This window comes from Denticeps clupeoides, chromosome 17 (assembly GCF_900700375.1).
Source record: "Denticeps clupeoides chromosome 17, fDenClu1.1, whole genome shotgun sequence".
NCBI classification, from domain to species: domain Eukaryota; kingdom Metazoa; phylum Chordata; class Actinopteri; order Clupeiformes; family Denticipitidae; genus Denticeps; species Denticeps clupeoides.
Window position 1 is genome coordinate 402,531 of NC_041723.1, and position 25,727 is coordinate 428,257.

The 25,727-nt window shown below is 48.6% G+C and overlaps 1 protein-coding gene across 37 annotated transcripts in view; it reads left to right on the plus strand.

The window, feature by feature from the left end:
* The window catches only part of mical3a (microtubule associated monooxygenase, calponin and LIM domain containing 3a), a 69,305-nt gene that overhangs the window by 37,930 nt on the left and 5,648 nt on the right, over positions 1–25,727 (plus strand). For 8 of the 37 annotated variants that reach the window (XM_028957478.1, XM_028957479.1, XM_028957481.1 and 5 more), the window contains 36 exons: positions 820–1,077; positions 1,154–1,269; positions 2,056–2,182; positions 2,259–2,355; positions 2,453–2,600; positions 3,492–3,688; positions 3,778–3,890; positions 3,974–4,045; positions 4,219–4,404; positions 5,236–5,352; positions 6,159–6,242; positions 7,257–7,361; positions 7,681–7,770; positions 8,361–8,438; positions 8,542–8,652; positions 9,003–9,095; positions 9,677–9,784; positions 10,230–10,416; positions 11,407–11,501; positions 11,622–11,712; positions 13,941–14,136; positions 14,844–15,085; positions 15,499–15,588; positions 16,421–16,555; positions 16,860–16,922; positions 18,140–18,217; positions 18,461–18,580; positions 18,660–18,739; positions 18,834–20,859; positions 20,939–21,033; positions 21,117–21,266; positions 21,986–22,036; positions 23,252–23,359; positions 23,446–23,539; positions 24,776–24,826; positions 25,345–25,395. In XM_028957478.1, coding sequence (XP_028813311.1) covers positions 820–1,077; positions 1,154–1,269; positions 2,056–2,182; positions 2,259–2,355; positions 2,453–2,600; positions 3,492–3,688; positions 3,778–3,890; positions 3,974–4,045; positions 4,219–4,404; positions 5,236–5,352; positions 6,159–6,242; positions 7,257–7,361; positions 7,681–7,770; positions 8,361–8,438; positions 8,542–8,652; positions 9,003–9,095; positions 9,677–9,784; positions 10,230–10,416; positions 11,407–11,501; positions 11,622–11,712; positions 13,941–14,136; positions 14,844–15,085; positions 15,499–15,588; positions 16,421–16,555; positions 16,860–16,922; positions 18,140–18,217; positions 18,461–18,580; positions 18,660–18,739; positions 18,834–20,859; positions 20,939–21,033; positions 21,117–21,266; positions 21,986–22,036; positions 23,252–23,359; positions 23,446–23,539; positions 24,776–24,826; positions 25,345–25,395 — 6,103 coding nt within the window. Of the gene's footprint in view, positions 1–819; positions 1,078–1,153; positions 1,270–2,055; positions 2,183–2,258; positions 2,356–2,452; positions 2,601–3,491; positions 3,689–3,777; positions 3,891–3,973; positions 4,046–4,218; positions 4,405–5,235; positions 5,353–6,158; positions 6,243–7,256; positions 7,964–8,360; positions 8,439–8,541; positions 8,653–9,002; positions 9,096–9,676; positions 9,785–10,229; positions 10,417–11,406; positions 11,502–11,621; positions 11,713–13,940; positions 14,137–14,843; positions 15,086–15,498; positions 15,589–16,420; positions 16,556–16,859; positions 16,923–18,139; positions 18,218–18,460; positions 18,581–18,659; positions 18,740–18,833; positions 20,860–20,938; positions 21,034–21,116; positions 21,267–21,985; positions 22,037–23,251; positions 23,360–23,445; positions 23,540–24,775; positions 24,827–25,344; positions 25,396–25,727 lie in introns of those variants that run through there. The other 29 variants (XM_028957486.1, XM_028957495.1, XM_028957493.1 and 26 more) reach the window with 26 other exon arrangements.

The following is a 25,727-nucleotide window of genomic DNA, read 5'->3' on the forward strand; positions in this document are numbered from 1 at the left end:
CCAACACCAACATGCAGGTTATCAGGCGCTTTAATTCCAGCGAACGTGACCACGCCCACTACCAACACCAACATGCAGGTTATCAGGCGCTTTAATTCCAGTCAACGTGACCACGCCCACTACCAACACCAACATGCAGGTTATCAGGCGCTTTAATTCCAGTCAACGTGACCACGCCCACTACCAACACCAACATGCAGGTTATCAGGTGCTTTAATTCCTAGTGAACGTGACCACGCCCACTACCGACACCAACATGCAGGTTATCAGGCGCTTTAATTCCAGTCAACGTGACCACGCCCACTACCAACACCATCATGCAGGTTATCAGGCGCTTTAATTCCAGTCAACGTGACCACGCCCACTACCAACACCAACATGCAGGTTATCAGGCGCTTTAATTCCTAGTGAACGTGACCACGCCCACTACCAACACCAACATGCAGGTTATCAGGCGCTTTAATTCCAGTCAACGTGACCACGCCCACTACCAACACCAACATGCAGGTTATCAGGCGCTTTAATTCCTAGTGAACGTGACCACGCCCACTACCGACACCAACATGCAGGTTATCAGGCGCTTTAATTCCAGTCAACGTGACCACGCCCACTACCAACACCATCATGCAGGTTATCAGGCGCTTTAATTCCTAGTGAACGTGACCACGCCCACTACCAACACCAACATGCAGGATATCAGGCGCTTTAATTCCAGTCAACATGACCACGCCCACTACCAACACCAACACATTCAGTGCTTTGAAGGGGGACTAGTGAAGGTCACATTATACATTTCTTCCATATTTGTCTCTCTTGCAGGATTATACAGACACTGAGATGTTGCTCTCAAGGTCCAACGTGGACCAGATGGCGCTGCTGTCTTACGCCCGCGAAGCGGCCGACTTCTCCACCAATCACCAGCTGCCAACGCTAGACTTCGCCATCAACCACTACGGCCAGCCGGATGTGGCCATGTTCGACTTCACTTGCATGTATGCATCAGAGAACGCGGCGCTGGTGCGGCAGAGGAACGGTCATCAGCTGCTGGTGGCGCTGGTAGGGGACAGTCTGCTGGAGGTGAGGCCACCTGAACACCTTCATCAGGGGTCAACCTGGGCTCGTATTTACCGACGCTTTACCGTCATTTTCACAGCCCTTCTGGCCTATGGGCACCGGCATCGCTCGAGGCTTCCTGGCAGCCATGGACTCTGCATGGATGGTGCGGAGCTGGGCGCAGGGCAGCTCTGCTCTGGAGGTCTTGGCTGAAAGGTGAGGGGACAAAGGTCACAATTTGGTCTGTGAATAGTCTCTTTTATAAAGTGAAGTGATGGTCACATGTGATACACAGCCGCACAGCACACGGTGCACACAGTGAAATGTGTCCTCTGTATTTAACCATCACCCTGAGTGAGCAGTGGGCGGCCATGACAGGCGCCTGGGGAGCAGTGTGTGGGGACGGTGCTTTGCTCAGTGGCAAAAAAACGGCAACTTTCTGATTACGGGGTTGCTTCCTTAACCACTAGTCCACCACTGCCCCTTTTCTGTCACTCCTAACCCTAGAATTCTTACATTCTAGTCGCTAGAGGCTAATGTCCAAGAAATTGATTGTCAGATACTAATCAATACTAAAATTTAGTTTTTACTTTATCAATTAGCACTGGTATCGATATTTAAATTCCTGTTTTACATCCCGCGGTTCACGGAAATCGACGGCAGACTACAACAGTTTCCAGCAGGCAGCCCCTCCCCGGCTACCCGGAGGACGCAAAGTTTACCCGAGAGACACACCGAGCTTGCTAGAAAATGTCACATGCAAGAGCAGGGTGTGGAAGTAGTGCAGATGAACGGGAAAACAAACCCACGTGGCTGAGCCCGTATGCAAGAAGAAAAAAACGTTTCTCTTATTGCTTTATTGAATTTATTTCTATTTACTTATTTATTTATTTATTTGTTTGTTTGTTTTTTATTATTGAAAAGAGTATCGAGTTTGAAGTTTCCGTATCGTGACGAGATCTTCTGCTTCACCTTGTATACGTTCGTCTGTGTTTCTGGCAGGGAGAGCATTTATCGGCTCCTCCCCCAGACTACTCCGGAGAACGTGAGCAAGAACTTCAGTCAGTATAGCGTGGACCCCACCACCCGCTACCCCAACATCAGCCTGCACCTCCTCCGGCCCAATCAGGTGCGAGCTCCGGCGTCGCGTCTTCACAGACCGGCAGCGGTTACTGAACCCGCCTGCGTTCTTTTTACCTCTCCAGGTGCGGCACCTACTCGACGCGGGAGGATCGAAAGAGACGTTACGCGTGGACATAGAGAACGTTGTCAACGCGTCCACACCCAAACTCACGCGAAATGGTACGTTCCGTGTTCTCCCTCCAGCTGTGTGTGTGTGTGTTGGGCTGGGGGATTCTGGGAAATGGAGTAATGGGGGTTACCTGCGGCTACTCCCCAGAGTCCATTGCGCGCTCCAGCAAGCTGCTGAACTGGTGCCAGCGGCAGACGGAGGGCTACCGCGGCGTTTCGGTGACCGACCTCACCATGTCCTGGAAGAGCGGCTTGGCGCTGTGTGCCATCATACACCGATACAGACCCGACCTCATGTGAGATTTTCCCTGCTCTACTTATGTTATGTTACTTTACTTTATGTTAACCGTGACCCTTGACCTTTTTGGTGGAAGCTGTCAGACCCCAAATTTCATATTGACTGTCTGCGGGTCATCTTTGCAGCTGACTTTTCTTATTCATTTCTATGTTTCACCTGAATTTATTTTACCAAATTTTACCGTTTTTGTTGATTTTATTTGGTTCTTTTCTTGATCTCGTCTGCGAGAGGAGGAAATTGTCCCGGGTTTTATTTGCATGAATAAGGACTTTTCTGCAGAACCGTGAACCAGAGGGTGCTGTGGTCTGCGTCGTGTAGGAATGTTGCTCTTTATTTACATTATAAATGATATTTTAATTTGTCCCGACTTTGTATTTTTTTCTCTCGTGACAGTTTATCCCTGAAGAAGGGAGATCGATGGGGGGGTGAAAGGTCACCTGTGTGAGTGAGGGAACACGCACAGATCATCAGTAGCGGAGTGATTAGTGTTTAGTGCTGCTGCTGATGATGATGATGATGATTATGTGCGTTAGTGGCGCTCGACCTTTAACTCTCGCCTTTCTCACGCCTGGCGGCTTTTTACGGTCCTGCTGATAGCTGGATGGTGGCGTCTGATAGGGGGGCTGCGGTCAGCTGATGTAGATGGTGGACAACATTTCACGTTGTTGTTTTTTTCGTCCAGTGGATATATAATCTGGGCGTGTGTAACTCGCGCCGTCTGTCAGGAAGATCTCAGATGACCTTTGACCTGCTTCACATGTACCATCTGTCGGGCACTTAAACAAGCAGCAGGGTTGAAGCAGGACTTCAGAGCAGAACCTCGTTTATTTTATTAGCGGGTGAGCTGCAGATTAATGTCGTGTGTGGATGTGCGCATGTTTCACGGCAGCGATTTCGACGCCCTGGACGAGCGGAACGTCGAGAGGAACAACCAGCTGGGCTTCGACGTGTCGGAGCGCGAGTTCGGCATCTCCCCCATCATGACTGGGAAGGAGATGTCCGCGGTGGGTGAGCCGGACAAACTGTCCATGGTCATGTACCTCAGCCAGTTCTACGAGATGTTCAAGGACATGGTGCCCCCTGGTGGTGAGACGTTTGTACTGCACCCACTGTTTACTGTGGACTGCTGTCCCATCATCAGCTCACCTGTCGTCTCTCTCCTTTTGGTGGTGTAGAGCACCACAAGCTGAGTCCTGAGGAGAAGGCGGCTCTGGTCTCCAAGTCTCCCATCTCCTTCCTCAGCAAGCTGGGCCAGAGCATTGCCATCTCGCGCAAGCGCAACCCCAAGGTGCGAGTCCGGAATTCTCTACCCGCCAGTGAACGCTGTGCAGAACGGTGACGCTTCGTTTTGTTGAAATGCATTTCGTGCAGGACAAAAAGGAGAAGGACGTTGACGGTTTGGGTAAGAGGAGGAAGACGAGTCAGGCGGGTCAGTCTGAGGAGGTGAGGTGTTTTTTTTTTTTTTTTTTTCATTGCTTAACAGGCCTGGGATCAGTTAATATGATTAAAAAAATATATTTTTATGCTTGAAGATAAATGAATGCATTGAAAAGCTTATTGTATTCGTTGTCGTATGAGGAAGCACTTCTGTATTCTCGTCATCTTCCTGGCCTCAGGAAGAGCTACAACGTGGTTACCACGACGACCGGCCTTCTATCGCCGCGGTGCTCGCGGAGCGGAAGGTCGACTCCGCGTCGGCGGCGTCGGCCAATCACAACAACAAGGTCCGTTCCATGGCAACTCAGCTGCTGGCGAAGTTCGAGGAGAACGCGCCACCGCCGTCGGCCGGGCTCAAGAGACAGGTGAGGAGAGGCTTCTGGGAAGGGGGCGGGGCCTACAGGTGTGCCACGCTTGCCTCTCGCCGTGACCAGACCGAACCGGGTGCATTTTGGCCCAATATACTGCGTGTCACACAGCTCCTCCTTGTGGTTCGTTTCGGAAGCAGCTGTGCCCTTTTCCCTGGACTTTTCTGTACAGAGTGAACTGGTTTTCTGACATTGAGTGTGTGATTTTAACTTTCTCAGCATTTTCTAAAGATGTCACGGATCATGATGTCAATTTGGGGTTATGCAATACGAGCCTTATATAAACCATTTGGGGTTTTCTGTGTGTGTGTGTGTGTGTGTGTGTGTGTGTTCCCTTCTTTCTTTCTTACCCTCAGCATTGATCCATGCTCACCACTCTATCACTGTCATCAAATACAGCAATGGAAGTTGTGTGGGTGTGATCTCTTCTCTAATGCAGTTCACATCTTCACGTGTATATGTGTGTGTGTGTGTGTGTGTGTGTGTGTGTGTGTGCGCATATATTTTAAAAATAATTCTTAGAATTTTCAAGTTTTAATCTCTTTTATCATATGAATTTCATTGATTTTATATATGCAAGACATGCATGCAAAACCCTGTCTGTCATATTTCTTATTTCTCATCTTTTACATCTGAAAATTGTAAAAATAATTTTATTATTTTATGATTGCATGCGATTTCTTATTGAATTTGACTGATGTGCATGTGTAATTCCTCTGCATGCGGATCACGTTTTATACCCATTTCTCCTTCTTTTCTCTCCCTTTCTCCCTTTGACCTTGTTTTGGACGCATGCTCTGGTCCGCTCGTACCTGATGATGGTCACAGGGGGATTCTCTGCCCAATCTGGACCTCCTCCTCCTGTCCCCTTCCCCGCCCCCCGCTCCCGCTCCTCCTCCCCGAAAGGAGCCGGTGCGACTGGCCCCTGTTCCGGCGTGGAGACAGGTAAAGAGTGGGAACCCTGGTTCAGCGCTCGCGGTCCTCGAATCTGGGAGATCTTTAGCTGTAGACTGAGGGTGAAATATAATGAGTGACATATAATGACCAACTTTTATCATTTATATCCGCATTTTGAGTAAGATTGGGTTTAAAGAAATCATTTATATCTGCATTTTGAGAGGTTTAAAGAGAAAAATCACACTCGGACCAGTATGCTTTTCCCAAGCGTTACTTTGCTGCTCTTGGTGATTTACACAATGGCCTTCGTCTCCAGACACAGAGGGTACCTGTTCTCATTATGCTCCTGTTCTCTATAAAGCCGGACTAACACCAATCTCAATCAGTCCGACTAAATCGCTTTAAAAAATATATACATAGTGCAGGATTTATGTGCATAAACTACGGTACGGTCCGAAACTGATGCAACATGAACACGTCGGAAAAAGAAGAACTCACGTCGGTGCTGCACCCAAAAAATTCCAAAAAGAGGCGGCAGCGCGTATTGATACACTTTAGTGATTAAGAAAGGGGGAAATTCGTTTGATTAACTGCTATAAATATAGCGATTCTCCCTGTTGCGGTTACGATAGGTGGAGGGCGAATTAGTGCTCGTACGTACATTTATTCGTCCGCACTCGAGGAGTTATTGCACAAGTGAAAAACCACCAAAAAATGACATCAAGGCCGTTAAAATGTGAATGTTTGTTTAGGAATCTGTCCATATTTTGCGTGTGAGAGTGAGCGAGCGTAACTCCTTGCTCCTGTCTGGCCCCTCCCCCTTGTATTTGGCCCCTCCCCGTAAAACCCTCCAGAGGCGAACTCAGCTTCAACAGCAGATGAGCTTGCGCTATAAGGAAAGGGTCAAAGGTCAGACACTGCCCAGCAGAATGGAGCAGGTATGCCAGTTTATGGGCCCGCCCTGCCAACCCCGCCCCTTCACCACCATCAGACCTGAGTCGTGTTCTCATTTCACACTATATTAGTACATCAGTATAGTTCTTTTTCATGAAATAAAAATTAAATTGGGGTCTCCAGAGACTCCCAGTGTTCATTTTCATCTTTTACTCCCGTCTTCGTTTGACTCAGGTCTTCTGGCCAAAACCCCCCTGTTCCCTGCAGGACTGTCCATCTGTTCTCACCGTACCCCGTCTGACCAGTCAGTTCTGTTCCAAGTGCCACGCCCTCACATTTGTCTGTGCTTGTGTTTTTGTTCAAAGATTTACACATTTGCAGAAAACACAATAGCACGTAAAAATGTCATTTTAAACTGTCTAATAATAGAAGCAGTACGGTGGGATTGAGGATTTTATACCAGAAGAAATGAGGCGATGGTATAAACTTGTAGGAATAAAAAAAGATCTGTCCAGCATTGGGAACATTTTTATCTCATTTCTTTATTTTAAAATTTCCCAGCGTGTCCAGCAGGATGATTTCTTCAGATGTGGACTCTCCTCGTCCTGTTTCCCTGGCTCCCAGTGTGTGTGTGTGTGTGTGTGTGTGTGTGTGTGTGTTCTGTAGAGCAGGTCTGTGGTCGTCTGTGTGTCCCTGACCTCTCTAGCTTGTGTTAACCTGCAGTACAGTAATACACAGATGTTGTGTGGTCCTGTACAAAGTGTGTGTGTGTGTGTGTGTGTGTGTGTGGGGGGGGGGGGGTGTATCTCTACTGAAGGGGTTACTGATATTGATCCCTCTACCATAGAGAGGTTGGTCTAGGAAGGGGTGTGTGTGATGAAAGTGACCATATAGAGTGAATTTGGAGTGTGTTTGAGATCTCAGTTCTCTGTGTGTGTGTGTGTGTGTGTGTGTGTGTGTGTGTGTGTGTGTGTGTGTGTGTGTGGACTGATGAGAAAGTGACCATATAGAGTGTGTTTGAGATCCAGGATCTCAGTTCTCTGTGTGTGTGTCTGTAGGCCAGCAGGAGTAGTGAAGGCTCCAGGAGCTGCCCTAAGAAAACCATTCTGCTCTCACCTTCCTCCCTCTCACCATCCTCATCTTCACTCTCTCTGCATACACAGGTGACTCTCCACGCCAGTGGCTCTCTGACCTCTTTTCTGCTTTGATGACCCCTATCTGTTCCGCCTGCATGTTTGGTTGGGCAGCGTGAGCTGAAGATTATGAGTCTGTTTACTCGGCGTGGCACAGATGCGGTGGTGATCGTGAAATGAGCTGATTCCTGGTGTTCAGCACGCCCCCTTGTGGTCTCCCGAGGGGTTTATTCCAGTAAACCTGAGGCTGTAGGGCCTGATAGGCGTCTGTGTTCAGTGCATGGATCTTTGGACCTGTGCACGTTGGTGTGGTGCTCAGTGGTTGACGTGACCTCGCGCCTCTCGACAGGAGTCAGGGTCTGATGCTCTGGAGCTCCTGGAGCCTCTTCAGCTTCATGTCCAGAAGAGAACGGACAACCATTGGCCCCAAGCACCTCAGGTGATGCCCACACCAAGTTAACTAGCAACTCTAGTTATTCAGGCTCATGAAAGGCGGGGTTTAAGAAGGACTCATGAACTTTCATTCTGATCTTTACCGGTCTGTCAATCCAGATTTTAACACCTTCTGTCCTTCCCACCTCCTCTCTCTCTCCCTCCCTTGCTCACACACTCTCCTTCTTTTTCTCTCGCTTGTTCGCGGGGGGCTCTCATCCCTCCTTTTTTCTCTCTCTAGATCTCCCTCTCTAACTCTCCTTCTTTCTGTCTCTCTCTGCTTCTCTGTCTTTGTCCCTCTCCTTCTCTCTCTCTCGCTCTCCCTTCCTTATCTCTCTCTCCCTTCTTCTTCTCTCTCCCTCTCATTACTTCTCTCTCTCTGTCTCTCTCTGTCCCTCTCCTTCTTCTCTCGTCCTCTCCTTCTTCTTCTCTCTATCTCCCTCTCCTCTCTCTCTCTCCTCTCTCCTCTCCTCTCCTCTCTCTCTTGTCCCTCTCCTTCTCTCTCTCTGTCCCTCTCTGTCTCTCTCCTTCTCCGTCTCTCGCTCCCCTCTCCTCTCTCTCCTGTCTCTCCCTGTCTCTTGCTCTCGTCCATTGGAGACGTTGGAAAAGCCGTCCAGTTTGTTTATGGATCAGTGGTTTGAGAGACACCTGTCCGCCCCTCCCTCTCCCAGACAGGTAGCCGTGCTGGACCCCTCCTGAAGGTCCAGGCCGGGCCGGAGTTATTATTACACCTCAGTTCCTCCGTCAGTTTAAACTCCCACAATGCCCCTCTCTGCAGGAGAGCGAAGTTTTACCCCTCGATGACCAGGCGATTCTGCACATCCCCAGCGTTCAGGAGAGAGCCCAGCACCTGGCCTCTCGCTTTAGGGACACGCCGGCCACGCCCAAGGTGACCCACATGTCCTCAGGCGGGGGGGGGGTCTCTCCAACAATAAATCACTTTTTACTCACGTGTGCAGGCCAAGTTTTTTTTTGACATTTTTTTTTGACCACGCATACCGATTCGCCGTGTTAACCGGCCTTTAGTTAATTAGTACGAGCGGCCTTGGTTTAGAAGCGAGAACGGTATCCATGGATATTTAATCATGTGGTTAACTGGTGATGGGTTAAATTTCACTGTGTGCACCGTGTGCTGTGCACTTTCTCACTTCTTTGCTGCATTCGCTGCTCGTTTCACGACGTTCCCGTTCTTTTCTCCTCCTGCTCTCTCTCTCTCTCTCTCTCTCTCTCTCTTCCAAGAAAAAGCCGTCGCGCCTCTTTGTTGAACGGTGGCACCTGAGTCAGCAGGGGCCCGCCTCCAGGCCCCTCCCACTCCCGAGCGAACGCCGACAGGTAGCCCGGGGTGCCTGGTGCACGTTGACCACGGTTGTCCTCTGTTTGCACGCGGGGCGGTGTGAAAAAGCCCCGTTGCATTGTGGGAAAGAGCCGCGGCCCATCGCAGCTTCCCATAACTCCCCCTTCTCCGGTTTTAATTCCGCCGTTAACAAGGGTCGGTCTGTGGTGCGCGGCTGCGGACGCTGCGTTTTTGTGTGGACGCACGTGATTTTGGGGTGCTGGCCCGTAGGGGCTTTATAAAACGTTGCTGTGTGTGTTCCCTCCCTCTGGTGTCGGCGCATGGTGTGGCGATGCGGGCGTTGCCAGGTCGGGAGTAAAACGCTCCGCCGAACATGCAGGGCCCGGGGGCGGAGCTGTACTTGCTGTGAGCTTTTTTTGAACACCCGTACCGTGTGGCGTGATCTGTAGTTAACAGCAAGTACATTTCCGCCGCTACCCTGACCCATTTACACGCTGACTCACTAATCGGCATATCCCATCATGCCTTGCGGTGTCATCAGGTGTCCCTTTCTAACTCTGCCGCGTGCCGCTTTTGTTCTTTTCCTCACTTTCGTCTCCTTCTCCACGTCTGCTGCTAGCGCTATGTAAAGATGTACACGGGGGGCGTGAGCTTGTTGGCCGAGCAGATAGCCAATCAGCTGCGGCCCCAGGAGGACCCCAGGGTTCCTGCGGAAAGGAGGGACTGGGTAAGGACGAGTGCTGCAGTAGGACCTAGTTTAGCGTTTAGAAGAGTCACCCCCGACCCCTCGGGCTCCGCTGGTGTTCAACTTTGACCTTCTGCCTGCAGAAGAATCTGTGTGTGTGTGTGTGTGTGTGTGTGTGTGTGTCACATGCTGTTTGGAGGCTTTGTTTTGACAGTGATGGAATGATATTCCCAATGGCCATTAAAACAATATTCACAATGTTCTGGTTCATAAAACGAGATGTTTGTGCTGAACTCGAACCCGCATTATTAGCAAATTCTGCCTGTTTTGTAATAAATTGTTTGCTCAGTGTATTACCAGCGAAGCCCTACACATTGTGATTTATTAATAAACGGGATTTCTGCTCTGGCACCTTGTACATCATACCGTAACCTAACCGATATATTTATTCCAAACAACGTGGGTGTCCCTCTTTGCTCCGGTCCAGGGTTCCCTGCGGAAGGAGTTCCCCCAGAACATCGGCGGCAGCGACGTCTGCTTCTTCTGCCGCAAGCGCGTGTACGTGATGGAGCGCCTCAGCGCGGAGGGCAAGTTCTTCCACCGCAGCTGCTTCAAGTGCGACCACTGCGGCACCACGCTGCGCCTGTCCTCGTACGCCTTCGACGTGGAGGATGGTACGCGCTCCACCATGCCCACAATGCACCGGCGCAGTCCACATGCAGGGCTCACACGGCCAGTAAAAAACCCGGGAATTTCCCAGACCTTCACGTTTTGGAATAAGTCATTGAAATCTGATCTACGCAGAACGTCCCGGACCCCGTTTCTAAAGTAAATTCCAGCTGATGATCTACGCCGGAACACGACGGCGCCATTAAATTGTCGTTTAAGTTCAGATTTTTTTCAGGCTTGTCAGAAGTTCAGTTGAACAATATTTTGGTGAATTCGACTTTGTGATATTTTTAGTTTTTATGAGCTTGGGGATGTCAAAGAAATTTAAATTTGGAGTAATAGAAAAGTCATGGAAAGCTTTCACTTGTGCTTTGTGGGCTTCTGGTTATAAATATTGGATCTGAAATCCAGCATTTCTACGATTTGTAGATTTGCGTATTTGTGCTTTTTGCTTGACAACTTTTAGGCTCCCGTATTTGTTTTTACAGAAATGAATGAGAAGGATCATGCATCACTAGCAGTAATTATCATGACTGGTTTTACTTTGTATGAGTTATATACAAATGTCCTGTTTATACTCGCCACTACATTTTATTTTATATGATCTTTCATACGTTGAGACCACGGCTATACGTCTACTGGCACACGTTGTGTGGCCCCGGACCTGCTCACTGGTCCTGTTAATATTTTGTTCAGGACATTTGGACAGTTTTGATGTTTTGAAGTGTTGGACCTGCTGACTTGTCCGTTTTATCTCTGGGCTGTTGGCCTGAGTCGCCCTTTGTGTTGGCACACAGAGGAGCATTGTGGCGCGCGGCAGCACACACACACACACACACACACACACACACACACACACACACACACACACACACACACACACACACACACACACACCGCAGCCTGCCCACGGGCCGCCACTGGGGACGGAGGGGCGGGGCGCGCCGTTATTTATGTCGTGGACGTGAGAGTGATCTCTGCCGCTCGCTCCGCAGGGAAGTTCTACTGCAAGCCGCACTACTGTTACCGCGTGTCGGGACAGGCCCAGAGGAAGAGACCGGCACCCACCGCCGCTGCGCCGAGGACCGAGGTACCTGCGTGCATGCGTCCGCAAAAAACCCCCAGAATTTACGCTGCCGTGCGCACCATGACACGAGTGTCTGTGTATGGGTGAATGAATATGAATATAAGAGTCCCATCACCTCCGCAGGAGAACCAGGCCGCCTCGGCGGCCTCCAGCACCGTGGACTCGGCCGGCCGCACCCCCGCAGCGGCGGCCCCGGCGGAGCGCCGGCCCTCAGGTACCCCTCTCTCCTCTCTCGGGGCGGTTCTGGGGCGGTGCCGCGGGGTGGGCGGCTCCCTGCGCTCGCTGCGTCGCGCGGTGGCCCGGACCTGCCACCAGGTGGTGCTGCGCCCCTTAGACTCGCCCTTCCTGTTCGCCTACTGTCTCTACCTGCTCTCCTGCTTCACCCTCAAGCTCCTGCTCAGCCTGTTCTAGGACGCTGACAAACCAGAGACACTTTGGCATCAAGCTCCTCCCCTTTTTCCTCTAACCTGCTGAAACACTACAGACCTGTGAAACCCTAATGTACAAATGATGCATCTTCCTGTTGTCTGTTGAAATGAAACCATTCAGGCAAAAGATGTAAAAATTCCCAAATTCTAGTGGCACGGCATTCCAGGCCTGCTGTTCTTAAGGCGGCCAGCGGGGGGAAAACGATATAACTCGGCGTTAAACGTGATCTCTCTTGCCTGAATGTAGATCTTCTCTGCCTGTCTGCTTCTCTCTCCTCTTTTTTTTCCCCGATAGCTGCCTGTTTCAGTGCCTGTTATCTCTCCCTGTTCCTGCACTTTTATTCCTCCTTTTAATTTAGGCGTGTGCACCTCCTGTAACGTAGCGCCTGTGACATGGTGTCTTGTATGAGTGCGTGCAATTTTTTTTTTTTGTTTTAATTTTTTCTTTTGTAAGCTTTACCTTTTCCCCCCTCCTATCAGAGCAGCTCACTGCCTATAGAATTCAAATTCCGTGCCTGTGATTGGTCCTGAGCAAGGCTCACATGTTTTTTTGTTTTTTTTAAATTGGGGGTTTTCTGCATTTTCTGGACTCCCTCTCCATAGCTGCTATGTTTGCACTGCATTTGCGCTTTATGTAGTATATAATAAGCAATATAGCGTCAGTTATTAGGGTTATTAATAGGGACGTATTACACGGCTTCATTGACTAACCCTGGTTCCGATAAGCACTTTGTAGTGTAGACAGCTGATTCAGATCTATGATATTGTATAATATGGAGAGAATAGATTGCTTATGAATAATTAACGTTGTGCTTTAAGGGCGAGTCCATTGCCGGAGCGCGTAATCCATCACAGACTGCATGCTTTGGCCGGTTTTATTGCACGTCACATTTCCTACAGCTGACTGGGCACTCTCTTCACCTCATGGCAGCACATCATTGTCTTGCTTTGAAAAATATGAACTTTAATCTGAAACAATGATTGGTTTGGGTTTGGTGAACACTGTGGTGCGGGATTTTTATCTTATTTGCATACGATGCATTTTTTTTTTTTTTTTTTTTTTTTTTTTTTTTTTTTACACATTCTTCATCACCTCACAAGTCATCGACCTGTAGCTAAATTCATGATTCCTGGTCCGATTTGATTCCGGTTGCTTCATAGGATGGGAAAAAGGGAAAGTAAAGTGTGAGACGGCTTTCCTGTCAATCTGAATAATAATCAAATCTAATCATCAGATTAATTCTATTCATTATTATGTGTGTGAACTGCTGTAGGACGACGCTAAATAAAACTGAAGGAGACGCCACAGTCTGTGTGTTGGTCAGTTTCTCTGTACGGCCTTTTATTTATTTATTTATTTTTTAGTCCGATTATTATAGTATGTAGATGACAATATATGCTATATAAATAGTTTAATCATCTATATCTAGACCATCATTTATAATCACACAGTCCACGGGAATGAAATGCATACAGCACACCTGTCTAAAGAAAATGGATTCATCCATTACTAATACAGATGAATTAGAATGTAGTTGTGTGGTTGTGTTCTTTTGTAGACTGAAGATCCTTATTTCCTTTTGATCGGATGATCACAGAGATTCATTCTAGGTCGATGTAGAGACGCGGCAGCGGCGTTTTCTCGCGTGTAACGGGCACCAGGCCTGGCTTCAACCACTACAGAAATGGAGTAGCAACATCTGCACCTCCTCAGCTGACCATGGTGTGATTTGAGTGTGTGGATGGTGCAGCTCTGGACATTACTTTTGGTTAGATGATGATGATGATGGTGGTGGTGATGCAGTGATACCACTTTAGTAGTCTGAGAGGTCGAGATGATAAAATAAATTTCAACAAGACAATGATCCTGATGCCAAAAGGTTCAACACCGACAGGGTGAGTGGCCCAGTCAGTCCTGATCTTACTCCAGTAAAGCTGGAGCTGGGATTGCAGCATGAGGCGCAGTCGCTCGACTCTCCTCCGTTCTCAGCCCGGCCCTGTTCTCCCCCCTCAGCGCCGGAGCTCAACGGCACGGCCGAGCCCAGCGTCGCCAAGCGGCTGAGGGGGACGCCCGAGCGCATCGAGCTGGAGAACTACCGCCTGTCCCTGCAGAGGGAGGAGGAGCTGGAGGAGGTTCCGGAGGAGACGCTGGCCGAGCACAACCTCAGCAGCGTGCTGGACAAGGCCACGGACATCGGGGACGGCTCCAGGTCGGCGTCTCTCCTGTCCAGGGCTTCGCCTTACTATTGGAGAAATACTGGTGTATAGGGATGTTCTGATATATCGTCATGCATCTATATTTATTCAATATTTGCATTATTCACTCATTATGCATTAAGAAGAAAGTGAAGTGATAGTCACATGTGATACACAGCAGCACAGCACACGGTGCACACAGTGAAATTTGTCCTCTGCATTTATCCCATCACCCTGAGTGAGCAGTGGGCACCATGACCGGCGCCCGGGGAGCAGTGTGTGGGGACGGTGCTTTGCTCAGTGGTACCTTGGCGGGTCGGGATTCGAACCGGCAACCTTCTGATTACAGGGCCACTTTCTTAACCGCTAGGCCACCACTGTTATGGATGGTATTTGCCTATTAGGCAAGATGCCTATAAACCAGAAAACCACTAAGACCCAGGTTCAAACCCCACTTACTACCATCGTGTCCCTGAGCAAGACACTTAACCCCAGTGTCCCCAGGGTGGTCTGTCCCTGTAACTACTGACTGTAAGTCGCTCTGGATAAGGGCGTCTGGTAAATATATAAAAATAAATAAATGTGTGAAAAATTCAGATTTAAATTGGAAACATAATATGGATCCAATCCAGTTTTCAGTTGCTTCATTCCTCTGTAAAGTAGAAATATGGGAAAAATGATTAATTTGAGGTAATTAGCGTGTTGTGCTTGGGCTTTGCAGCAGCTCGGAGTCCGACATGGAAGAGGAGGATGAGGAGGAAGAACAGCAACCTGGACCCTCTGATCCCTGGAAAGGGGCATCAGAGCACCGTGTTAACTTGAACGCTGATCCTGGACGATCGGCTGAGGGAGGAGAGGCGGTCCAAGCTGGAGCTGGAGCCAGATGTGGACTGGATGGAGAAATGGAGGAGGAGGAAGATGAGGAGGATGAAGATGAGGAAGAGGAGGAAGAATCAAGTGATGGTAAAGTGTACCATCTTTTCTGTGGATTATTTTAATACCAGTCATATAGGACTTGGGGCGGGAACAAATCTGAACCTGAACGCACAAGAAATAATTGTAAGACGACAGGGAAACTTTTTGAACGTTGCTAAATGCAATTCAGTCTTGTGCTGAAAATGGCCAAAAATATGAGCCGCAGCCTCTGCTGGCCTTCGGTGTGCCGCCGTCCTCTTATTGTCGATACCGCGTCTCTTCTGCATTCCCTAAACGAGACAAACGTGTGTATCGCCCCGCTGTTCTTCCTCCTGTTCTGTCATTACTGTCCATCATCATCTCTCTGTACCTGTGTGTGTGTTTCACCATTTCCATGTTCCTGCTGTGTTTGGTGTGTGTTACTTGTCTCTTGTGTGTGTGTGTGTGTGTGGGTGCCTCAGAGGGAGATTATTACCCGTGGCAGCAGGAGCTGCAGGGCGGCCTGTGGCTGCACTCTCTGGCTGATGAAGAGGATTCTGGGACGTTTAAAGGTAGCTCTGGCCAGGCTCTCCGAGCCTCCTAACCCGGCTGAGCTGGAGTTGCCACCATTCTTTAACCCTGGGGCTGTGGAGCGCTGAGACGTGTGTGTGTGTGTGTGTGTGTGTGTGTGTCGGCGTTTGGCTTGTCACGTTGTTTAACCTGAGTTGGTTTGACGTTTCCGTCCCTCCCTTTAATTTCACAGCAGTGTGCCGCTCCCGATACCTCAGTGCTTGAGCTGTGATGGTTTTATTTGGGATTTTTTTTTTTTTTTTTTTTCTTTTTTTTATGTTTGAAAAAAAAATATTCTGCATGTTTGGACAGATTACAATTGTAATTGAATTGTATACACTTAATTTTATTTTTATTTGTATTATTCCAGCTACACACAGGATGCAGAAAGCCCTCCCCCCCATATCCAATATTGTATAGTAAATCAAACAAGCCTAGTCTTAGAGATCCTAACGTTGGAGCAAAAATCGGATTATTATATTATATTGTAGATCCGCTTGGCATTAGCGGGAGCGCGTACAGTATGCGTATGCATCCGTTGTGCAGCCGGCCTGAATACTAACACCTAGAGAGAGTCCGGAATTACGAGTTAATGCGTGAGTCATAATTAATGTGCTTTCCACACGAATGCATGTGGCCCTGTCTCCTGATGAAGATGCTTTTACTCTCATTTTGCTGAAGTATTTCCCCTCTTCTCTTTTCTCACCTTGTTCCTTTCATTCACTTCCACCTCATTTTTCCAAAAAAAAAAACACATCATGTCATCAACAAAATCCCATCATTTATAAACCTGTGCAAAAATCTCCACATTTACCACGAACCAATCCACCCCAGCCGGGAACCTCCGAGTCCAGCAGGCCCTGCAGCCGATAGACCCAGCGGGTGTGGTGGTGGGCGTGTCCTGGCAGGGCGGTCAGGAAAACCCCTCAGCGTCCGCCTCCCTGCAAACCCCGCCCTCGTGCTCCACAGGTAACGGGCTTGCAGAAGACCCCAGATGACATGGCCAGCGCCCATGTGTGGTTAACCTAGACGAGGTCGTTCGTAGCCGTTTGTCCAGCCCATCTGCTCTTCATGTCATTTTTATTTCTTTCATGGTCCCGTTTTAATCTCCTCGAACATGTTGGTCTGTTTTTCTCCTCCCGTGTAATTTTATCTGTTGGTTTTAATCATTGTCGTGTCATGTTGCCTGTATCCCAGTCTGATCATTTCCCACCCTATACTCTCACCCTTTCTGTTTCTGTTTATGTGTGTATGTGCGTGTCCGTGTGTTTAGCCCCTCTCCGTACATCCACAAAACACGAGGCAGTGAGGGCGTGGTTGGACTCGCTGTCAGGAGGTAGAGCTGTGTGTGTGTGTGTGTGTGTGTGTGTGTTGGCTGTCCACTCTTACATAAAGCATGGGCAAACACTCATTCCGACATACACACTATACTCACCTGCATGCTGCATCAACATACACACACACACACACACGGCTCTGTTGGCTGTGCTGGCTGAAATCTGGTTCTCTGTTCCACGTCTTCACATACAAACTCATGGGTTAAATGCAGAGGACAAATTTCACTGTGTGCACCGTGTGCTGTGCTGTGTATCACAAGTGACAATCACTTCAGCCTGTCATGGTGCCCACTGCTCACCAAGGGTGACTGTTAAATACAGAGGACGCGTTTCACATGTGCTGTGCTGCAGTGTTTCACAGTGACGATCACTTCACTTTATAGCGAGTAGATATCTGTCCATCTGAAATCATATCACCTATAAAAATGCACAGTGAATGTGTAGGTCTTTGTTCCCCAGCCCGGGGATTTATTATAAATTTCAAAGTGCAAGTGATCCCCGGTCCAGAAAAATCCACCCCATGTCTTTATTGCAGCCGCAGTGGAATGTCTGGGGCAGATAAGGGGAAAGACTGAGCCCACTGTCATTTTTGGCCTTTGGACATCACAGTGAAAGCTTGTAAAGCCTCAGAGGTCTCCGGCCGCAGTTAACATTCTGCTGTTATGCAATTTCTACTAATCGCTTCAAGCCAGCAGGCAAAACCTGGCTTCTCGTGGTCTCGGAAGATGTAAATCAACTGTTCTGGTGGGAGGAAAAACAAAATGTAGACACCCCCCCCTTTTTTTTTTTTTTTTTTCTTCACCCTAGAATTGTCTTACACAACACATTTTGTTTATTGCTGTTTTCCTGCAAATTTCCATCTGGTTTCTGCTGCTGAATCCAGACCTCGTCCATTTTGCCTTGCATGCATGCACCATCTAATGCTATATTTACATTGTTTTATTGGAGTTTTGGATTAACAGCATTTGCACTTTTTTTTTTTATGTCTCTTTATTCTTCCGTTAATTTAGATGCCGTTTTTCTGTTCATCTTATAGAGTTTCTTTCCTGTTGTGTTTGCTGTAACTCAAAAAAACTCAAAACTCCTTCGTTTCATACGAACCCAGCCAGATTCATTTCTCCATTCTTGTTTTAGACAAGGAGTTTAGGGATCAGTGAAGTTTGCATGCTCCTCTTCATTCCTTTTCTGACCTCGTTTCTTCTTTCTGTGACCTCAGAGCCATGTGGAGAGGAAGAGGATCCCGAGGCAGAAGCCGGGAGTCCAAATATGGGGCCCGGAACTGAGCTGGACGAAGGTGAACTCCACATTCATTTATGGCATTTATCAAATGCCCTTATCCAGAGCGACTTAGTCATTAGTTACAGGGACAGTCCTCCCCTGGGGACACTCAGGGTTAAGGGTCTTGCTCAGGGACACGATGGTAGTAAGTGGGGTTTGAACCTGGGTCTTCTGGTTCATAGGCGAGGCTCTTACATTCATGCTAGAGAAGTAGCCACTACTTATTTATTTGAGAAATTCACAAGCCTTGTTTTCTCAGATGACATCCCATCAGACGCAGAGGCTGAGGCTCAGCTACATCAGGGGCGGGGAGGGGACCTTCTGGTGGAGGAAAACAGCCACTCAGAAAGCTCGGACAGGGTCTCTAGCTTGGTTGCAGGTACGTGTGAAGAAATCATCTACAGTAATGGACTCTCGACAGTGTTAGTCACACAGACCCTGTGCTTCCTTTTCCACAGAACCATCATCAGACAGCCCCAAGCAGTTGATCGTGGATGTTGTGCTTTCACCAGTCCTTACGTCTGAAGCAGAACCGGAGGTGGAGATGCATTTGCTGTTGAAAATGTCTCCAGTAGATAGTTGCCAAAATGTATGTAAGAAGTAATTCTTCTATTTTGTTACTTATCTTTCAGATCTGCACTGAAACTCAGCGATTAAAGTCTCCTGGGGACCGTTTTTTCCCTGAACCTTTCTTGCTAGAAGATACCAAGCCTCTGAGCCCATCTCAAATCGTTGTAGCTCCTGGATCAGTGCTGTCTCCTGTCCTGAAATCTCCCCTTCCTATAGCATCTCCCATCCTTCTAACGCCTTCCACGTCAATAATGTCTCCTGTCCTGTTTCCTATGCCTGCAGTATCCACTCTTGCTTCACAGTCCCCGACTCCCATTGCGTCCCCTGTTCTCATGACTCCTGGTGTAACGTCGTCCCCAATTTGCTCTCCGCCTTTCACCCTGCCTGAGACGGTCTCATCTCCTGTGCAGTCCCAGCCATGTGCCTGTAGCCCCTCCAGTAACCCCCTTTCCCCCATCTGCTCCCAGCCTGCGCCCTGCCACGAGATGTCCTCACCCATTTCGTCCTCGTCTCCGGTCCGCACTCAGCCGGTTCCCGCAGTCGCCTCCACCCCGTTGCCAAAATCCACTGCGGACGAGAGCAACGCCTCACTGGAGGAGACCCCGGTGAAGAAGGCTGACATTATCGAGGAGTTCTGGCTCAAAAGTGCCGAGATTCGGAAAAGCCTTGGCCTCACTCCACTGGACCGGAGTAGACCTTTAGAGAAAAGCTCGATGTTGACGGCCAAGGTACCTACACCTGATCCTTCTTCCCCCAAATCCTACACACCAGAAGACACATCCGAGGACCTGAAGCCAACATTTACGGGACGATCAATCATCCGGCGGCTTAACATTACGGTGGAGGGTCAGGTAATCTCACCTGTGGAGCCCAAGAGTAACGACTCAGAGCGGAGGGACCTGAGTAGCAGTTCAGGGCTGGGCCTGAACGGCAGCATAGCCACCAGCCAGACAGCAGCCAGTGAAAGCTACAACACTTCTGACTCCACAATGCTCACCCCACCTTCCAGTCCGCCGCCGCCACCTCCACGGGGCGAGGAGCCGGCCACACTCAAGCACAAGAGGTACCAGGTGGCCTGGGACAAAGTGCCGGTGATGGACGACCTGGATGACCAGCCCAAACCCATCCCGACAAAGGCTGAACCCAAGAAACAGACGAGCCCTCCGATGTCCACCACTCAGGCTCCCATCCCGGCTCCAAGGACAATCACGGTGAACTCTTCAGTAGTCATGAGGCGAGAGGCAAAACCAAGACGTACCGAGGTGCGGAAGTCTTTTGCTGAGAGTGTAGAAGAGATTCCATTTGCTGATGACGTGGAGGACACCTACGACGAGCGGACTGCAGAAGCCGGCATGCAGAGTAGCCTCTACACGCCACCAACCAGCAAAGCATCCCGGGACCGACCGCCCCTCCACCTTGCCCTGTCCATGGAGAACGGGAAGCCCAACATCCCCAAACCGGGGAGGAGCCAACACTTCTCCCCAGAGGCCAAGGAGATTGCAGAGGAGAGGATAAGGGCGAGGGAGAAGTCTGTAAAGAGCCAGGCGCTGAAGGACGCCATGGCCAAACAACTCCGTAAGATGGAGTCCGACGTGCCGAAGGACACGTTCCACAAGACGAGAGAGTCAGACGGCCTAAAGGGAGCAGCCAAAGTTGCCTGGTCTGTCTCAGAGACAACGGTCAAGGATAAGAAACCTTCAGGTTCCCCCAAGATGACTGCGGTGAAGTCGCTGGAGTCCAAGAAACAACCAGAGACTCTCCCAGAACGTTTCTTTACGATGGCGGCCAACAAGAGCCTGGACAGCTCTGTGACGTCCTCCGAGAGCTCAAGCGGTGGCAAGAGCAAGAAGCGCTCCTCGCTCTTCTCCCCTCGCAAGAATAAGAAGGAGAAGAAAGCCAAGAATGAGAATCGGACGTCGGGGCCAGAAGAGACGCCGCCCAAACACAAATCCCTGTGGAAAGCAGTGTTTTCTGGTTACAAGAAGGACAAGAAGAAGAAAGAAGACAAGTCTTGTCCAAGCACACCTTCAAGCAGCACCACAGTGGACTCTGGGAAGAAGAAGACCTCGCCTCTGGGCAGATCTTCAGGTATAGGCATGAAGTGAAGGTTTGAACAGTTGCTTAGCGTTTGAGTTTTCTAACAGAAGCATGATCTTCCTCCTCTCAGATCTGCGAATGCGACGGAACATCAGTTTCTCAGAAGACTCAGACCTTTCATGCGACGATGTTCTGGAGCGTTCTTCTCAAAAGTCCAAGGCAGATGTAAGTTCATTTGTGTCCATGAATGCAGATTTGTTTGCAGTAAAGCACTTGCATGTACTTTAAATGAACTTTGCACTTTTTAGCGGCGAGTGGACTTGTTTGACCTAGTGTCTGACCTGAAAAAAGATGCTATGAAGGAGAAGGAGGAGCGAGAAAAGGAGAGGGAGAGGTTAAAAGAAAAAGAAAGGAGGAAAGAAAGAAAGAAAACAGTGCAGAAGGGAAATGAAGAGGAGGTATTTTACATGGGCATGGGACGAAGTTTTTGGGTTTGTGAGGAAATCACTAATTGCAAGATGAACAGGATTCATGTCTCATTTTGACTCAGTTTGTTTGAATGAGGCATTTGGCTTGAAAGCTAAAGTCAATCAATCCATTTAATTCTCTTTACCCAATAATAGTCCATTTTGATTGAGGTTTTGTACCATTAAATGTAATTTATTGGGATTACAGTGACCCCTTGCGGTTTGTTCCCATTCATTCAAAACCTTCAGCTTCTCCTGCCCATTATGTGTGCTGTACAAAAGTAGTTAGAAGTTAGAGACAGATGGCAAAAAAAAACAACCCTCACTACATGTACTGGTGGTCTATAGTGGAACCAGTTTTTGGACTTTTCTTGGCAGGAGCTCCACCCTAGTTAATTTGTCACCGTGGTAGCTAGCCGTGTGTCGTGTTTTAGTCCCGTTACATAGTTTGGATTCAACCTTTCTGCCTCCGTATCATGAGTTGAATGTGCAGTTGGAGCTCATTAACCCCAAATGTGTCTGTCTCATTAGATCTTGAATGAAGTGTGTTCTTGTTTGCTGTTTAATCAATAATGAATGAATTTGTAGAAATGACGTCGGGTTGGTTTGTTAATGTGTTAACCATTTAATTCATTAACCCATTTTAATCACATCATATCTGTTTGTTGTGTTTGTTCTCCATTGCCTTTGTTTTTTCTTTTTTCCCCAAGTCTGTTTATGTCCCTCACGCATTGGCGTTCAAGAGATCATATGCAACGAAGGTAGTGTGTGTTTCCCATTGGTCTGTTCATTTTGCGCATGCTCTGGTTCACTCACCGCTGTCTGAATAGCCGATGTTTTTCAGCTCTGCCCAATCACTAACAGTTTCCTGTTGACCCATGAACACCTCTCGCCACAGCGCCCCCTATCCCCTGGAGGCCATGCCTGACACACTTATTGCGCCTCTCTTGTCTATCGACTTTCTCCAGTATGGCCGCCGGGCTTCTGGTCACATGACCACATGCGTCGCCTCTGTTGGGTCAATTCGACCTGGTTTCTTGCCCGTCTGTCCCCAACATATTCTCTCTCGCCCTCTCTCTCTCCCCCTGCAGTCCTTGTCAGATCCAGAATGGTCAATCTAAAGAGGATGAGAATGAAATGTCCAGTTGCCCATTTTTACAGAAGGACAGTTGAAAGGAGACCAGCTAAATTTCATATGGATGGTTTAGTTCATTCTTTGTTTTATTGATCGTTATTCCTCTGCATTTGGTGTCCACCATATTCAGTGATTTATATACAGAAGCTTCTCTAGATAGAGCCGCTTGATTTGTAAATGCAAACTAGTAGTGAACAGCTAAACGGTTCAGAAATGTCTCATTTTAATGTTGGATCATCTTAACATCAGTATGATGCTGAACAGTAATCTATGTTTTTTTTAGCAACTATGAACCCCATTATGGAAATGAAATGAAGCTCTCTTGGAATGGTTTCTTTGTCTGAGTATGGCCAAGATGAATTACATTGGTAATATAGTCTTAGTTTTAGTTTTAGTCTAGTCTTTGTGTCCAGACTCATTTTGGTCTAGTCAAGATTCAGTTGGCTAAAAGTCTGAGCATTTTAGTCAGAATTACCCATGAATATTTTAGTAATCTAGTGAAGCCATCGGTGTGACCAGATGAAGGGAGACTGAAAACAGAAATAATAATGAGAAGAAATAACGTTTTAGTTTAGATTCTGTCATAAAGGTTCGTTGACTAAGATATTTCGTCATTAAAATTGTGACTGATGCTCCGGTAGTAAAGTGTTCTGTGGTTCTTTGGAGGTCGTATCTTGTGAAGAATCATTTGCAGAGTGGGCCGGTGGGCTTGAGCTGTACCTGCTGGTTGTTCTCAGTGTAGGTTCTTCTGTGCTGCTTTTTTCCCTGGAGCTCCTCCTCTTCCTGCGCGGGTTCTGCTGTCTCCCGCGACGTCTGTCTGAATGTCCGTCTTTTTCTGTAGAAGACGTACACGGAGGAGGAACTGAACGCAAAGCTGACCCGTCGCGTTCAGAAGGCGGCACGGCGCCAGGCCAAGCAGGAGGAGCTGAAGAGGCTGCACCGGGCCCAGGTGAGCAGCTCCAGGGGTCTAAAATAGAACCTGAACACGACCGGTCCCCCTTCTTGTTTGTCCGAACTTTTCATGCACCTCCTCAGATCATCCAGAGGCAGCTGGAGCAGGTGGAGGAGAAGCAGAGGCAGCTGGAGGAGAGGGGGGTTGCGGTGGAGAAAGCCCTACGAGGGGAAGCAGGTACTTTTCTTTTTTCATCTCGCCCCCCTGGGTTCCCCCTCAGATGTCCTCTGTTCCGGACTTCCTTTTAAAGCTCCGTCTGACAGGTTCAGTGCAGGCATGGACAAGTTTGTCCAAGTTTTGTCTGGAATTGGAACACTTGGAAGAGTTCTGTACCGTGCGCACTGCATTCCCAGGCCTGTACAGGAGATAAAACGGCCGCATTCATACGTCACTTCTTCACCTCCTTTTTTATTTGTGTCCGGTTGCACCTTTTGAAACCATAATCCCTCTATACTGCCCGTTATTCTCATATCAGCAAATAGTTTTAATATTTCTATAGTTTAAAGTGAATAGTGCCCAGGTAGGAGATGTTGCTGCACACGTCGGAGGCTAGCAGGATGGAAGCTTCCCTCGGCGTTCCATTCGCTTCAGCCGATGCACCGCGCGGGTGTGCATGACAAGGGACTATCACAGACTCTCAGTCAGAGGTGGACACCAAAATCTCCTCCCGTCTGGTGCTGACGACGCCGTCTGAGACGCGGCCCTCAGAACTAGGCGTGGCTCCGGGTTGAGACGTTTCATCACAAGATCAGGACCATCACTTTCTACTGAGCTGCGGGGATTATTCAGTGGAGCCGGCTCTTGCAGTTCAATGTTCTTTAGCTCCTTTTTGGATCACCTTAAAGAATGAGAAGAGCTTTAGTAGAATTATGGCCCTCCATTTTATCAGTAGATGACTCCATGATGAAGATGAGTTAGTTCGTTTTTACGTGCGTGAGCGAGAAGAAGGTTGAACAGCAGTTCTAATGCTGTGCACTCTTCCCTGCCATGAGGAAAGCAGTGAGGAGATGATGATTGTGCAGATCATCTTCCGCCGTGAGGCTTTAGAGGTTTGTGAAAATAATGGACAAGCAGCACAATATAAAGTTAGATCCATAAATCCAGCTCAGGGGTGAAATGGATAAATAACTCGGCCCTTCTATCCCAGTGGCTGCCATTCTGTCCCCTGCACGCTGCACCACCACGCTGGGAATGTCATGTAAACTCCCCCTTACCGTGGTAATCAATTTCAAACTCTCGTCATGTCGCACATAAGAAACGGGCATCGTCACCGGCCCTTTCGGAAGGCTTCCGATAAAACATTCCCATTTTAGACGTGGCCCCGCCCCTGTCCAGCCCCTCTGCCATTGGTCGCGTGCCTTGACTGTATGATGATGCCCTGTTTAACCTCTCTGCTCCTCTACTTTCTTAAAGGCTTGTATAAGGGTTCTAATGTTAGTCCCAAACAGCATAAACGAAGATCAGGTACTGCAGCCCTCAGCAGCTCCTCCCCCTCCGTAACGCCGCACCCGTTTCCTTTACGTCCCGCCCCCCCCCCCTTTTTTTTTACCATTTCCGTGTGGAAGCAGCGACTCATCATCTCAGTGGCCATCGCTTTCTCTCCTCGTTCCTCCCAGCTGCATGCCAGTCAGACTGAAAGAGTTCGCGTGTGCTTTCAACATAGATTTCTGTGTGTGCAAACTGGGTAAAATTAACAGCTCTCACTCACACACACACACACACACTCACTCACTCACTCACTCACTCACGCTCGCAGACAGTGCACATCTGTACAGTAAATCTATGTGCCCATGCTCATTGCGGGTCATACTGTTTGTAATGTACTGCACATCACGCTCATTTCGAGTGTGTGAGTGTGTGTGTGCGTGCCTCCTCATGCATGGGTGTGTATTTTCTGTGCTGGTGGGGTCTGTGTGTGTGTGTGTGTGTGTGTGTGTGTGTTTTTATTTATAATAAATCTCTAATATATATCCCTGTTGTAGACTATTGGGGAGAGTCTCATTACAGTGAGATCCTGGACTTGCATCTGGGCGGTATGTATTTCAAACCTGTCGCTTCTAACCGACTCATCGCTAACCGCTAACCCCCCCCCCTGTGTCCCCCCCCCCTGTGGCGACTGTGACCTCTGCCCCCCCCTCCCTCCCTCCATCCTTAATTAACCTGCCGTAATTAATTCTGACCCGGTCTAACCCACCCACATCTTAATTAGTCACACACAGAGAAACACAGAGAAATACACACTATAACATCATAGACACGAACACACACACACTCACACTCACTCTAAACTTTCTAATAGCCAAAGCCCCCCTTACTGCTTGACCCCCCTGTTTATGCTGAAACTTCCCTCTGGAGCTCTGATGAT